This window comes from Myiozetetes cayanensis, unplaced genomic scaffold, assembly GCF_022539395.1.
Source record: "Myiozetetes cayanensis isolate MyiCay16 unplaced genomic scaffold, myiCay2020 scf4, whole genome shotgun sequence".
NCBI lineage: Eukaryota > Metazoa > Chordata > Aves > Passeriformes > Tyrannidae > Myiozetetes > Myiozetetes cayanensis.
Window position 1 is genome coordinate 60,376,588 of NW_026087631.1, and position 15,198 is coordinate 60,391,785.

The 15,198-nt window shown below is 42.7% G+C and overlaps 1 protein-coding gene across 2 annotated transcripts in view; it reads right to left on the minus strand.

The window, feature by feature from the left end:
• Window positions 1-1,536: 1,536 nt before the first annotated feature.
• The window catches only part of EGFLAM (EGF like, fibronectin type III and laminin G domains), a 71,741-nt gene continuing 58,079 nt past the window's right edge, over window positions 1,537-15,198 (minus strand). For both annotated transcript variants that reach the window (XM_050329600.1, XM_050329598.1), the window contains exons 17-23: window positions 13,776-13,892; window positions 12,404-12,584; window positions 7,863-7,941; window positions 6,870-7,013; window positions 4,306-4,389; window positions 3,119-3,222; window positions 1,537-2,587 (exon numbers count right to left, since the gene is read on the minus strand). In XM_050329600.1, the coding sequence (XP_050185557.1) occupies window positions 2,433-2,587; window positions 3,119-3,222; window positions 4,306-4,389; window positions 6,870-7,013; window positions 7,863-7,941; window positions 12,404-12,584; window positions 13,776-13,892 (864 nt within the window). In that variant the 3' untranslated portion in view covers window positions 1,537-2,432. The remainder of the gene's footprint in view (window positions 2,588-3,118; window positions 3,223-4,305; window positions 4,390-6,869; window positions 7,014-7,862; window positions 7,942-12,403; window positions 12,585-13,775; window positions 13,893-15,198) is intronic.

Below are 15,198 nucleotides of genomic sequence, written 5' to 3' on the forward strand. Positions count from 1 at the left end.
GCCGTTTGCTGCTCTTCTTTTTCCACAACAACAAACAACGGAGGTATTTCCTACCCACTCCCCTCCCTACCCTGCATTTCAAAGAGCAGCTTTTGTTTTGGAGAAGTACCGCCTTGTACTGAAACGCCCCGGTATTCTGCAGTAAATTATCCTAAAATACTCTCCGGACAGATGTTTGTCTTGGAACTGCTCTCCAAACCCTGCGACAAAAATGAAAGGGTGGGAAAGGCGAGGCACATAAGAGAGAGCAGAGGGTGATGATGTTTGTGGACCCCGGCACTGGTAGCACAGTAGGTCCACAGGATTAGGGGTACAGCCAGTCAAATCTTCCTACTCTGTGCCAGGTCAGGACAGGTCATTAGCATCCAGGAAACCCCTCGAGTTCTTTAAATGTGAGTTTTCCTTCTCAGAGAGCCGGCAGCTAAGACATAACCCAAGCACAGGCTGTGTCTGGACACCATCACAGGGCTGCAGTGAGCAACCAGAAAGACCTTCAGCCTCCAGAGGTTTTAGCTTTCACTCTTTTTCAAACTCTAAATAATTCTCCTTTACATCCCAAGGCATCAAATTCCATTTGCTTTCATTTTAAAGGCACACCTCGATCTTGTATACTTTATCCGGCTTTTTCACAACCATGCACCGGTTTCTCCTTCCCCAAGCCAAACAAAACTTTACTTCTTCTGGCAGAACCATGAGTGTCTTTGCTTCTCCTGGCAGAAAAACCATGAGTTTCTCCAGCTCCTCTGCAAGCTGCCCGTGTCTTCTACAGACCTTTTTTTCCAAAGTGCCATTTGAACAGGGGGCAGAGCACAGGTACACATTACATGCTGGCACCACCATGTATTTTTGAGTTACTTTCTGTTTCTAAACAAGTGCCTGCATTTGGTTTTGACCACTGATACCATTTCTACAAGGAGCACAAGATATTTCACCTAAATGATCTGGGTATCCCTTTCATCATGCAGGGCAGAGCTGGGGTCTCCTTGGTAGGTATTTGCATGTGCCATTATCTGGGTCAGCTGTAGGTGGGATGAGTCTAGGGAATATCTTTAAGCCCCCAGGGAGCCCGGGGCACGCTGAGACCAGAAAAAACTCAGTAGAAACCTCCACTACTTTCACCTCATCAGATTGTTTCAGCTCACAGGTATTCAGATAAGCCTAAGCCACCGAGGAGATTTGTGCTCATCCCCCTGCAGGCACGGGGCAGGCTCTGGTGGGTCTCTCTTCTTCCCCCCACCACCTCCAAAAATGGCTCACTCATCTACTTTGAACAAAGAATTAATGAAGAAGAATCTCCAAACTATGAAATTCTGGATCATTTTCTAATTGTGTCTCGACAGTACTCTGTTTGCCTGACTAAATTACAATTTGGCAATCAAGTTTCATAAGTGTTGTTCCAGTGCCAAAAAAACATATTACTTTAAGAGCACTGTGGCCCACCAAGGCCTCTTGCAACCCCTTTTCTCATTTTTCTGAAAATATAAAATTAAAAAAAAAACCACAGTGATTTATAATACCACAGTAGCAAGCATTTGCTCTTTTTTTCCTAATCTTTTAATCTGTTTAAGACAGGAAAGCTTCATAATGTACAATTTCAAACTGTCAAAATTTACAGAACAAAAAGAGTCAGATGTAAAACTGGTCATAACTCACAAATATCCCCATTAAAACTGTATAATACAGACATTAAGCCACAGGTCACTTTTCTATTTTTAGGAAAGTGTGCAAAGAGCTAATTGTATAATACACATAAATGTTAAAAGTGATGCCATGTAAGCAGGTCTGCTGCTGCTATAAAAAATAGACAAGTATAAAATTACTTCTACAAAATTGGTTGTTTTTGTTACTCGTAATAAAAAAGTAGATTTGTAAGAACTTTCCTCCTCAACAAACAACAGTATTTTGAAACCAATCATTTTAGTTGCTATCCTATTACAGAGGATGAAACATAATTTAGCTAAATCAGAGAGTGGTAAGGTCTGCTTGTTCCAGGACCAACATGTGATTGCTGAAATACACTGCCTGGTGGTGTATTTGTTGCGCAACACAGTCGCTGTACCACTGCAGGGTGGGATGATTGCAGGTGCTTTCTCTGATACTACAAAAGATAACCTAAGGACCACAACACAGTCATTGAGCTACTCATAACATCACACTTTGCCATTTGCACTGATGAACAACCTTAAGCGTTCACTAAACACTGAAAGGGTAGAGGGCATGGTTCATACACAAAAAGTACTTGGTTTCATTTGGTCAGGAAAGGAGAGGAAAGGAGAGGGAATGAGAGGGAAAAATGTTCTCTTTTTTTGGGTTTCCCTTTGGCTTTGTCACCTTCCTAGATGGAGAACATGGTCCAGCTGTAGAGGACTGTGTCACACTCAGCCACATACACAAGCACACGATGGGTCCTCAGCACCAGGATTCCTCTCTTGTCACTTAGTCCCACATGTGTTGATGTTCTTCCCATTGGAGGCATCCTCCACCAGCGAGATGTGGTAATCAGTTGACAGTGTGAGGTGGGAAATGCAGCCCACCAGCCCCCGCATGTACTGACGGTTTGTGTGCAGCGCAATTTCCTTCATGCCACCTGGGGGAAAGGCAGCCATCAGAAAATCTTCACCAGTACATGTGTCTGCTCCTGCTTGGCAGACTGCACACCCAGCAACACCACCAGCCTTCCTAGAGCACCTCATAAGGGCATTTTGATTTACAGGTCCCTCTGTGTTGTTCTGAATGCAGATTTTAAGCAGTTGAAGATACGGAGGGGATAAGCCAGAGTTAATGAACCGGGATGATAATTATTTATTGCAAAAATTGCAGCATCAGTAAAAGCTGAAGAAGCTTGTGCCCATATTCCTACTAAATTTGGTGTGGGGTTTGCAGCTACCAGTGACTGTTTCTCTATGTACCTGCCAAGGGTACCACAGTGCACCCCACAGTGCACCCCCACCACCCCATCCCACTCAGAGGCCTCCTCACAAAAAACAGGCTGCGTACTAGAGGCTACCATGTGATGCCTCCACCTTGAGCTAGACAGAGTTGGGACACTCTGCCTTGCAGCCAAGTTTGCAAACACAGAAATTAATCTGGGTCCCAAACGTGAACAGTGAGCACTCACCTACGTAGAGATCTCCATTGATATTTAACTGCCTCATCTTCCCAGGGGATTTACCAGTCCTGGCACCATAATCATCCACGGTTACTTTGCCAGACTGCCCATCCCTGAAACAAAAGGCAAACCACTCTCACGTGTCCAGCCTACCAGGCTTCCTTCTACCACCAGGCAGAAGAAAGAGCTGCACCATCTTCCAGTGGCCAGGAGAACAAGAGAATTCAGTGCTCGGCAGAGTTCACAGAAGAGGCTTGGGACTGCTGCAGGGAAGCCCCACAGACAGTATGTTACAGCAATCCAAACTCTTCAAGGTGTTCGGTTTTTTTTTTATTAAGGACTAAGAAATCAAAGACCTGCAAAGGCTGCGGGGAACATTTGCAAATAAGAAAAAGCTAGGAAAGAAGTAAATTGCTTAAATGGGGGAGAGAGCAGGATGGACACCTTCTGATCTGTTATTAAAAATCAAATGTAATATTAAAACTAAACTGCAGAAGATTCAACAGAAGGGGAAAAACAGGCAAGCTAAGATAAACATACTAAGAGGCAGTTTTTGTTTCTTACTAGTGCCTTTTGGCCACTTCCATTCTAGATATGGTCAAAAGCAGTATTGACATAAAAGCCACTTGATGGGTTGGTATTCTCACTGAATTTGGTAACAAGTTGTGCTAATGTCAGACTGTGATTTCCAGGGAACCAACATCTCATGAAGAGAGGGATGTGTGCTTTCCCTGCTGGGCACAGTTACCTCCCATGAGGTAATGAATTATAAATATGAGTTATATATACACTGCAAGATGTCTATACCTCCTCCAAATAGAATAAGTAGGCTTACACTGCTTGTGCCAGCCCACAAAATGCTCACTAGGGAATTTCAAAATGCAGACATTAAAGAAAAATACTCTTACTCCAAATGGTATGGGTTTAAGAGAACGTCTGTCACAGCCCCAGAATAGCCCTGCATGACTTTGGCAGCCTGCCTTGAGCTGTGCCGAGTTGGCACTGTCACCTCTAATATAATAATCTTTGCGTACATCATCCTGAAACAGCCAAGTTGCTAACAGTCCCACTCCTAAGCGATGTGTGAGTGTGGAGCCACAGTGATTCACACCCAACCAACATCCAGAGGCACCAGCCAGCATCTTTAATGGCATGGTGGCTCCAGAACACCTCCCAGATGCAGTGTGTCTGCTTACCGAACAGCCTTGACTCTGTGCCACCGCCCGTCACTGAAAGAGCCGTTCACCATGATAGAAGCAATGCCGCTGCCCAAATTGTAGCTACAGTTAAAAAAAAAAAAAAAAATCATTAAAATGTTGCTGCCTCCCCTGCAAGGACCAGTTGCCTGCCAAGTTGCTCAGGCATTCTTACTCCCTTACAGCTCAGATTCTGGGGCAACCATTGGAGTCCTCTGGAATAGTCCCAGCAGCAGTGCTCTTATTTTACAAAATCAGGCTTATGGAGGAGCAGGCAGTATTCCCTCTTGCCCAAGTCAGAGTGCATAGCATCACCGCCATACCATGGGAGCAAGAAGGGAGCCTCTGCAAGGTAATTCCACTCCAAAACAGGGGGGGATTATGAAAGTCAGTGACCTTTGGCCTAATGGGAGAAGCAATGGGAAGTTGTAAACAAGGTTAATAAATACATCATTACAAAAGCAAATAGGCACATGACCTATAACAGACCTACAAATCATTTGAATTACAGACAAGATTAAGACCATTTAGAATGGAGGAAGAATGCAGAGATACTAATGAAGATTCCTGCTTCTGCTGCCACCCCAATTATTTCTTTGTGTTTGATTCTACTAAAATTATTCAGAAGACATGTTGTTCCCATCATGTTTACACTTCAGGTACCTCAGTTTCTAGGTCCCAGAAGTTTGGGCCACCCTTAATAAAGGGCAAGTAGATGATACAACACAGTGAGCTATTGGGTGCTTAGCTGCCTAATCCAGCAGGATGAACTAGCCAGAGTCAGCTGCTGCCAGACTTCAGCCCATAGCAAGCAGGGGAGATAAAAATCAACACAATCTCTGTTCAAAAACCTGAACATGAAGTTAATTCATGGCCAGGGCAAGGTACTTGAGAACAGCACATAAAGTCATGAGCTACCCAGAGCAAAATGATTGCCCCAGGGGTTTAAATGAGTCTCAAGCAGAAATCTTTTAACCCAGGATGCAGATACCAGTCTAGATCAGAAACTACAGAAGGATTTAGGTGTTCAGGATTGTATCAAGGTTTTTATAAAAATGAGATGCATATCCCTTCTGAAAGGGCATCCCCTATGACAGTGATATAACTTTCCACAGAAACAGGGAGCAACAGAAAGGATTTATAGCAGCAGGTACATTGTACAGGGAATAATGCCACAGAAGATGGGAAAGAAAAGACAGCTTTTGGATTTCAAACTGGACACAGATATCTAAACTCGGGCTACAGAAAAATGCTTCCAACCAATTCACAGCCCTGATATTCTACTGACTTCACCTTTCAAAAGACCAAAAACTAGCATAAGGATTACCCTTTCTGAAAGACCATTTTTTTTCTTCATTTGTTCTTTCACTGTCTACTTTGTTTCCCGCTTTCAGTATGCAGTTATTGCTTATGAGAGTTTTACTTTTGGAAATTAATTTTTCATGTTTCTAAATGTGAAAGGTACAGTAAAATTTCAGTAAAATTCAGCTGTTTTGTCCTAAAACCTTTGTGTACCTTCATCTCTGAGGAAGAGCAACAACCCTAATAGAAAATGCACTGTGTTCGGAACAAGGACAGAATAGAGTAGCCACTTACTACCACGAATCTCAGACAGACAGGCTCTTCCAAAGACATTTAAACTGTGCAATTTCTTGCTTATACAACCATGAGGAAATTAAGGATTTTTGCAAAGTTAACCACTGAAAATCCAATTTAAAAAAGCCCAAAAGAAATTAATTTAAATAGAAATGTGAAACTTATCTATGTATCCATGGTAACAAATGACAGCCAGGTAAAGTAAAAGATGGCTTCAAATTATCTTAAATAACAACATTTTTGCCTTTTAATCAACAGTGTCTCACAACAATCCATAAGAATGATGACATTCGTAGTTTGCTATTTCAGTATTTGTCTTACATAACCTAAAAAGGAGCCATGAGGAAAGACAGGGCTTTCAAAATACAGGAGGCCCAAAAAAGCATCACACAAAAAGTTGCAGAGTCTGCCCGAGTGTCTGCAAGGGAGAAAGAGATTCTGGAGCAAGAACCCAATGTTTCCCAGTGCTCCCCAACTTCAGCATTTTGACAGAACTATTATTTCTTAAATAACCAATTCTGTGCATGGTGGCATTAACAAGGCCTGGTGACAGCTCTGTGTGTGTGTCACAGGGTAGAATATTTGGGGTTTGAGATGCTCCCACGTGTACTCTCTGCAAAGAGTGAGCCCACAGTTAGCACTTGTATCAGCAGTTTGTCCTTGACCCCTGATCCCTCTGCCAACCCTACCCTGCTCTGCTTAACTGAGACGGCGAGTGCTTCAAGAAGCATAATCCTCTCATAAGGTAACTTTTAGAAATTAAGAATAAAAAATTATGCTTTAAAAACTAGGAGGGAATAAAAATGATGCAAAGCTTGCAGCACTTCAACTCACATCCTTTTCTAGACAGCAAATAGGACCCATCACTGAACAAAATCTTGAAGCACAAGTGCACTGGATGTGTTGTGGTAGCTCCTTTGTGCCCTGAGTGTACTGTGTGCTACACAAATATGGGAGAGGAATTTTACCTGAATATTAAAGCTCCTTCCTGAAGGCCTAGAGAGATGAAATCACTGTTAGGTCGCATGGGACTGTTTCCCCTCCACATCAAAAGTCCCTCCTTCATGGTGGTTTTAAACCTCATGAACACATTTGTTCTTGTTCCTGATACCCTGTTTAATACAGAAGGAAATAACACTAAAATAGTGAACTGGAGTAGTCTTCTTTCAAAAAAATCACAAAAGATCACGCAGTATTTCTTCTCTGCTGGTCTTGTGGGTTGCAACTTGCAACTCACCTACATGTTGATGTGTGAGGTATTCTGGTTCACATCCCCATTTCCAGCATTTGAGAGGGAGGGAATTGAATTTGCCCCTCCGGAATTCCAAACACAATAGATACTAGGTTATTCCACACAAATAAGAGAAAATCCTTTTTCTCCTCAAGCCTAGTGTGAAATCCCAACAAGAAAATTTTGAGAATATCCAAAAGACAGTGGAAGAAGCATTAGAAGGCCAAATCAGAAAGTCCCAGTAGGTGAGGGGTATCAAGTTGTGGGTTAGGACATTGGTGAAGCCTCCTTTACTCAGTGGCTGAAATACAGGCAAATGGATGAATTTGTTGAGACAAGTCAAAATATGCTGGAATGTGGGGATCTTACAGAGTACACAGAAGCCTAAAAAATAATTTTGAGGATGTAAATGTTAGGCTAAAGCAGGAGTTAAAGACCTCAGTCTCTTCAGAGATACAGGCTCTGTATATCTATTCTTTGCTCTAAGGAAACATACACCAGTCCATGCCAGATGTATGCGTGCCATTTCTCTACAGGCTGCAAGATGCTCAGATATTACAACAAACTGGGCCATAAGGATATGCATTTAAAATGTATTTTTCCCCTGAAATATAGAAATATGGGAAATACAGCTTAAAACACTTGAATATACAACATCCTCCCACATGGGGGTCCTAGCATTATAACAGTTAACAAAACGGAATATTTCTGTTCACAGAAGATGCATTACCTTTTGAGGATATCTGGATTATCATATGTGAGGTAACTGCGACCAATAAACTGTGGGATTTCAATTGCCTCTGTAATGGCTGAGAAGTAAAAAAAAAAAAAAATGAAGATAAGTGTCAGGTAGCTGATATGGAAACAAAAGGAAAAAACAGAGGCAAGACTTTTTATTGATTTACTGCTTCATTGGTAGGCACCTGACAGTGAAACAAAACTGTGCTAAACACACTCTGCTTTGCAAAATGGCACTACCAGTTCATATCTAAATGTAAGGGCAGTAGTTAAGGCAGTATGAACTGCTGACAGTCCCTCCACCTACAGTCTTCATGTCTTGGGCCTAATGTATTGCTCCACTACAAATGTTGGCACAGAAGAGCATGAAGTATTGGAAAACACCGCAAATTTTATCTTTATCCCTGCTTCCACACTCTTTGATTCTCTATGTGGTTCAACCTTCCCTCTTGCCAAAGCTTTGGCATTAACCACTCTTGTTATTAGTCTAAGAAACTCCTCCCCATTTCCTAACAGAGCACCATATGCAGAGCACATTTGCAACCTCTCACCCCGCAAAAGCAGGCCAAGAGGCAGCACAGCCTGTGAGCTTCTCATGTTCTCCTTTAGTGTATGTGACTTGGCACAGAGTGGCTGCTGCCAGTTCAGAACTCACCTCCGGGGTGCAGTGTGGGGGGAGGCAACCTCCAGGGAGGAGTTACAGGGGGTCCCTGATCGCTTTAGGTCTACTGAAAGTAACTGAGACCATGCCAAAGGCTGTGAAGCCCCTGGTTGTGTGCATTCAACACTGCAGTGCTGTCTTAGAGGGTACTCTGTGTGTCCCCCCAAATAGCATTTTCCATGTCTCAAGGGACAGCCCCAGGTACCCCTATGTTGTATGGCTGCTAGGACAGCAGTACACATGGCAGCCAGACCTGGAGCTGGCGCACTGCTGCCCATGGAGAAGACTGGTAAAATAACTCAGCTGTGTGTAATACAAATCATTGAACATCCTTGATACAGAGTCCTACAGTAGGCTTTGGGAACTGGCCTAAACAGATTTTCTGCTGAGTGAGCATCCTACATTTTGTTGCTGATCTCCCATAACTGACTGCTCCTTAAATATAAGCCAGTTGTATAAATTACTTAAAATAGATGCCTTCATCCTATTTTCTTCCTTAGGGCTAATCCCTTCAACTCACAGCTAATCCCATCTATATAAATTTCAAGCTTTCCAGGGCAAGGATGTTTGGTTTTTTTTACACAACACAGTGGCTGGCTGGGCTTTCAGAGTTCAGAGTAACACAGATATGCAACAATTGGTGTAGTCTGGCAGCCAGCAACAGCAATACGAAATTTAGCTCTAGGTGCCAAGACTGAGAATTCTAGACAGTGACAAATGACTGTTTGCATCCACAGTGAAATCAGGAAAGCTGCCTAATGTGTCTAAGGAACCATCACAGGCTGTGCCCAGCCTGCAGCCTGCCAACGTCACTGGAAGATTGCAAAAGATGTGTAACACTGACGTTCCTAGCCAAGTCTGACACTTTCTGCACTGGACAGTCTCTGACCATGTCGACTGGCAACAGAGCATGAAAGGAGCCCTTGTTCCTTCATCACATCCTGTGCTAGAGCCCCGCTGCTCTTGCCTTCAGCAGGGGAAGGTGTCTGGGCCCTGCATCAGCCCTTGCCCTGCCCAAGCACTCTGATTTCCTCTAAAGAACTTGATATGCATTTATCTCTGCCTGATCTTCTGTATGTTCTTCACTTGCTGCACTGAATGTGGTTGTGAAAAACGAAACAAATTTTAGCAGTACCCTTGATTCATGCTGGATCTTTGCAGCTGGGAGGGAATTGGGGCAGTAAGGAGATCTAGGATGAAACACCTCCATTCTTTGCTCATCACGATTCAGTAGAGAAGTACCAAAGCTCTCATGACAAGGAGGAATGAGTTGTGAACTGCAGGGCAGCCTGAAGTAGCACCTGCCTCCACAAAACACTCAGCCAGCTGCCTGGCCCCTCTGCTCTGTGAATATAGGGACAGCTCTACAGCTACTGCTCTGAGCTTGGCAGGTGCTTTGGGTGCAGTATGAAATATCAACAGCACGAGGTTTAAGGAAGTACTATATAACCTAAGAAAATATTTTGGCTTATTGACAGAAACTTGCAAGTCTTAATGGAAACCAAGCATCCAGACAGACACACAATGACAGAGCAGTTTTCACGTAATTTGCAGTACTTACTGTTTAGGCAGTAACTTCCACACTCTGCAGTGAGTCAGCACAAAACAAAACAAGAGCATTCTGTTTTTATTATTCTAAAGCATAAAAATCTCCCTTAGCCTACTTTCATGCCCACTTTTCTGCAAATGTGCAATCCCCCACTTACCATTTTCGTAAGTGACTACAATCACCCATGAAGGTAGCACTCTATCATAACTGCTTTGCCCCAAGTATTTATATTTGCTTGCTAAAAACACACAAACGTGCAGACAGGTAGGACCAGCACAAAACCCTTCTGCTAGTCCTAGCTTTCAAATTCCAGTGACTCACAAGGATTTACTGAGGTATCAGCTCTAATCAGGGAATTAGGAACATTTAACCTGCTCTAAACAGCACTTTGCTGGTCTACTCCATCTTGTAATTAAGAAAAAAAATACCTTTAACACTCCCCACAACTTGGACGATATAAAACCTAGGACTGCCAGCAGAAACTCTATTGAATCCTCAGCTGATGATCCATTACAATACAAATCAATATCACATTTACCTCATAACAGTATTATTAAAGTTGAGTTTTTAAGTGGTGTGTATAATTTTGGAGAATGAAGTGTAGACCCTCACAAGCACAAGGTTTTTAAGAGTGTGGGGTTACAACAGCTCACCGGAAGGAAACATGGAGACAGCACCTTCACCTCACATACCTTCTGAGTGCACTAACCAAAACCCTGTTCTGAAACAGAAGTGGACACAGATGTGCATCCTACATTAGCCATGCCTAAACCCTACCAAAGAGACACAGGTAAGGACTATTTTGAGAAATCTGCTTCAGGTTGTCCTCATCAAGGCTGTTGTGGATTGAGGTACAGAAGGGACCTCCATGCTCTCTTGCACATCCATCAGCAAAACCTTGGATTTTTGGTGGCAACTGAGGCTGCACAAGTGCAGCGAGGTTGAGCTGCAACAGAACAGGAGCCACAGGTAGCAGGGACAGAAGCCAGTGGTTTTGGACACTTTAAAATGAACTGAGGTTGGATTCACATAGGAAGCAGCATCCAGGATATAGCTGCCATAGGCACAAGGTGCTTCAGACTGTCTCTGAAAGCCCGGACACTCAGCACTGCTGGCACCACAAGCCTGGCACACTGCTCCCAGGGCTCAGCACAGGTCAGGAGCCCAGGAGTGGTAAGGAGCTGTGGCACCAGCAAATGGACAGGAGCTCCTCAAACAGACAGGGAGTCACACACTGAAACTGCAAATATTCCTTTGCCTTGACTGCCCCTGAAGATGTTGGTACAGCTGCAGATACTGCCCTGGAGTCAGGAGTTTGGCACCCTGTACATACCTAGAAAGCCAAAATTCCAATTCTCCCTCCTCCCCACAAAGCAGACAGGGTAAATGACGTTGGTTTGGCTATTAGTTAGACCACAACAACGTAAGCAAAGGGGTTTCTTGCATTGTAGCTTAATAAAATGCTTTTGTTCTAAGATATTGTCTGTTATGAAGAAAAGGCCAATCCATTCACCACAATTTTACCAGAACCACTACTTTTAACTTTGAAGTTTATGTCTGTAAGAAACGAAGCAGTGGGTGAAGACGATAATGTCAGCCAGTTCTTTTGAACTGAGTTTACTGTTATATTACAAAACCATCCCTTAGGAGTTTTTCAAGATCAAGCCTGACAGAAGGGAAACATCTCCATCTAGTGGAATACCCAAAGCACATTTTTTGAAACACTTTTCATGCAATCTTAACACTTTTCTGAACCTAAGGTTTGAACTATTCCAGTGACTCTGAGGAAAGAAGAGTAAACATGCATGTAGGTGAGTCTTCCTCCTTGGTGGTCTCTTTTGCCATACCAAGGTAGGGTCTGTGCAGATGGTGAAATTACCATTAGTCAGTGTCTAAAACAGCACTAGACCTTTTTTTGTATGAGAACAGCACTTGCTGTCAGCCTTACGGATACAATTACAAGGGTTATTGATGCTTGTGCTTCAGGGTGTAACACAATTGCTGGATGGAGGACGCTGTCAGGAATTCCCCCTTTGTGTATCACTGCATAACAAGGGGGTTATGCAGCTGGCCACCAGAAGCAACCAGATACCAGGTTGCTATCTATGGATCACAGCTCTGTGCTGGGATAACAGTTACCATGTTCCTAAACAACAAAACAGATTCTTCCCTGGGTACATGGAAAGTGCACAGATGCAAAGGGAGCTCTGGCCTCCAGGCTTTCTATTTCAAGGGATGTGTACAACAGCAGTTGCAGGTGCTAAATCTTTCTTATTTTTGTGACCAGCTCCAGATTTCTCAGTTGAAATGCAGCCATCATTACCTTTCTGGCAGTGTTGCCCATCAAAGCCCAGGGGACAGTCACATTCATAGCTGTCCTTCTTGGGAACGCAGGTGCCTCCATTTGCACACGGTGAGATCACACAAGGGTGGGCAGCATTTGCTAGGTTGATGCCAAAAGTGAAATCCTGTTTCACATCAATTGTCCGGTCATTCAAGACAATCTATTTGATTAAAAAAAGAAAAAAAAAAGATAGGAAAATAAATTGTAAAAACTCCAAAATTTACAGTATTGTACTGCTAGTTTGAAGACTTCTCTAGAAGACATCACAGAAATGTAACTCTCAAAACTTGGCCCAAATGAAATTTCTTATAATGTAATGTTTTCTAGTTGCAGACGTCCAGCTCATCCTGTTGCTCACCCTGCCCCACTGAAGATTAATTTCTCATGTGTAGTGTGACACAGCCTTGGGTAAACCCCGTATGGGGTGAAGCTGTGTGGGATTTACTAGGCTTGTGTCTGAACACCAGAAGAGTTCTTTGTAGCCAAGCTGTGAGCTAGGATGGTAAAATCAGATGAGCACTGCTGAGGAAAAGCACTTCTGAGATCAGGAAACCCCCTAGAAGATAAGTGTTGACAACAGAAATACTAAGCAGAATAGCTTGTTTTTCGCATTTTCTATTGCTTTCCAGTATCTCATCTTGCCTGGAAGAAGCTAGAGTTAAGATAAATGAAAAATATAAATAACAGGGGAGGATGGCCTCAAACTGAGAGAGAGTAGCTTTAGATTGGGTATTAGGAAGGAATTCACTGTGAGGGTGGTGAGGCACTGGCACAGGCTGCCCAGAGAAGCTGTTCCCACCCCTGGAAGTGTTCGAGGCCAGGCTGGATGGGGATCTGAGCAACATGGTCTAGCGGAAGGTGTCCCTGCCCATGACCAAGGCAGTGGGTTTGGAATGGATATCTTTAAGGTCTTTTCTAGAATTCTAGGATTCTTTTTCACTCATGAGCGTATTGTCAGACATTTATGCTGTCTTAGTGTGCATACACTGAAGTATTTGAGCATTTCTTTCATTTATTTATTTACACATAATGTGCCAAGGAAGTTTGAGAATGCTAATCTTCACATAGCTTTGTATATCCTTCTGAATTCAATCCCATATGGCTTCTGTTCACTTATTAGTACAGTATGGAAATAAAGAGGGAGCCTGGTAGTGGTAATAATTACTGGCTATTAAAGTTTGAATGACTTTTCACTGTGAAATAACTGTTTAAGCACTTCACTGTGGGCTCCTGAGGTGAAATCCTACATTATTTTGAATATTGCCAGTCTCATAAGGGCAAGTTTCCACATAAAGTGTGCACCAGATGGGATGGAAACAAATGCCCCCAGTGTGTTTGTCTGGGCACATACCTTTTGGATGCTCCCACTGAAGGGTCTGAGGATCCCAGAGTTCTTCTTCACATCATCATAATTAGGGACTCCGCCAATAAATATTTCAGAGCTGCATTTAATCTGTGTAAAAGCCCCCTGCAAAAAACATAGAATAACATGTTATTAGAGTAGCAGGAACCATGTTTGTATCTTCAGATCAGTCTACGTTAGTTGTTATAGCCCTACATTGGATGCTGTATAGCTTACTGCAGTGCAGCCTTACTTCTGTTAATTGCATTTTTTAGTACAATTCTCTCAAGAAAGCCACTGTAGGACACCCTCTACTGACTGTGCTTTATCCTGATCAGAGGTAGCTGGAAAATTTCAAGTATTTCAAAATGGCAATACTGAAAGAAGAAAGAAAGAAGACTGACTTGTGTTTCTGACTGCTCATCTAGCTTTATTTGCAAAGATGTGAGGTACACTGGTGCAAATCTAGAACCAAAATGAGGTTCATACAGCTAAAACTGGAGCAAAGCTCATGCAACAGAGACTCATTTAATGTTTCCAATGTCTAAAAAGATAATCTATAGCAAGATATGGGGCTAGATTAAAGAAACATTGAGTTTGCATTAGTTACCAGAAGCACTTGCTCAGGATACCTGATGGGAACCTGGAGTGAATTGAAAGACATTTAACAGCTAACAAGAGGATAACTGTGTAATTCCAGCCCTGCAGAAGCTTCTGTGCTTGCTCTGTTGGCAGCTCCCAGCCAACCTCCTCCCACAGCTGCACTGAAGCAATTAAGAGAAAAAAAATGGGAGTCTTCATCTTAATCCAACTATCTAAAGAAGTCTTGACTGCTCGATTGAATGTTTCTCACTCAATTTGTTTCTTGACAGACAACTGAATGTCCAATTTACTTAAATTGAACAAGAATAGTGTAAACTTCCCCATTCACTGAAAAAGCTGCTGATTATTCTGCTAATGAGATCTGAAGTCCAGTTTTCTGTCCACACTGTCCACTAGGAAAGAATAAAGGGCATTTTCTAAGCAGTTCTAACCTCAGGTTCTTGAGATTAAAAAAATACCTCTGTGCTTGCACTTGAGCACTTAGAGTGAATATCCCACTTGGTAAAAGCAAAATTTCACTTTATTAGGAACTTGACTCACTATCATCTTTTAATGAGTGAAGAATAAAATGTAAGTTATCAACTGTCTGAATATTTCAGCCCTTACTCTGCCCTGCAAATTACTTTTGCAAAAAGACAGGAAACAGTTGTCTTTTGGCCTACCTTTCCAGGACAATATTCAGAGACAACTAAAGAAAAGGACTTTGGGCAGATACTTTTGAGCATAATTCTTCTCGAGATGACAATTTTTGTACAGTACATATTATTCAACAGACTCAGCCACAAGTAAGTAAGTACCAAGAAAAGAACCTCCAGAATATGTACGAACC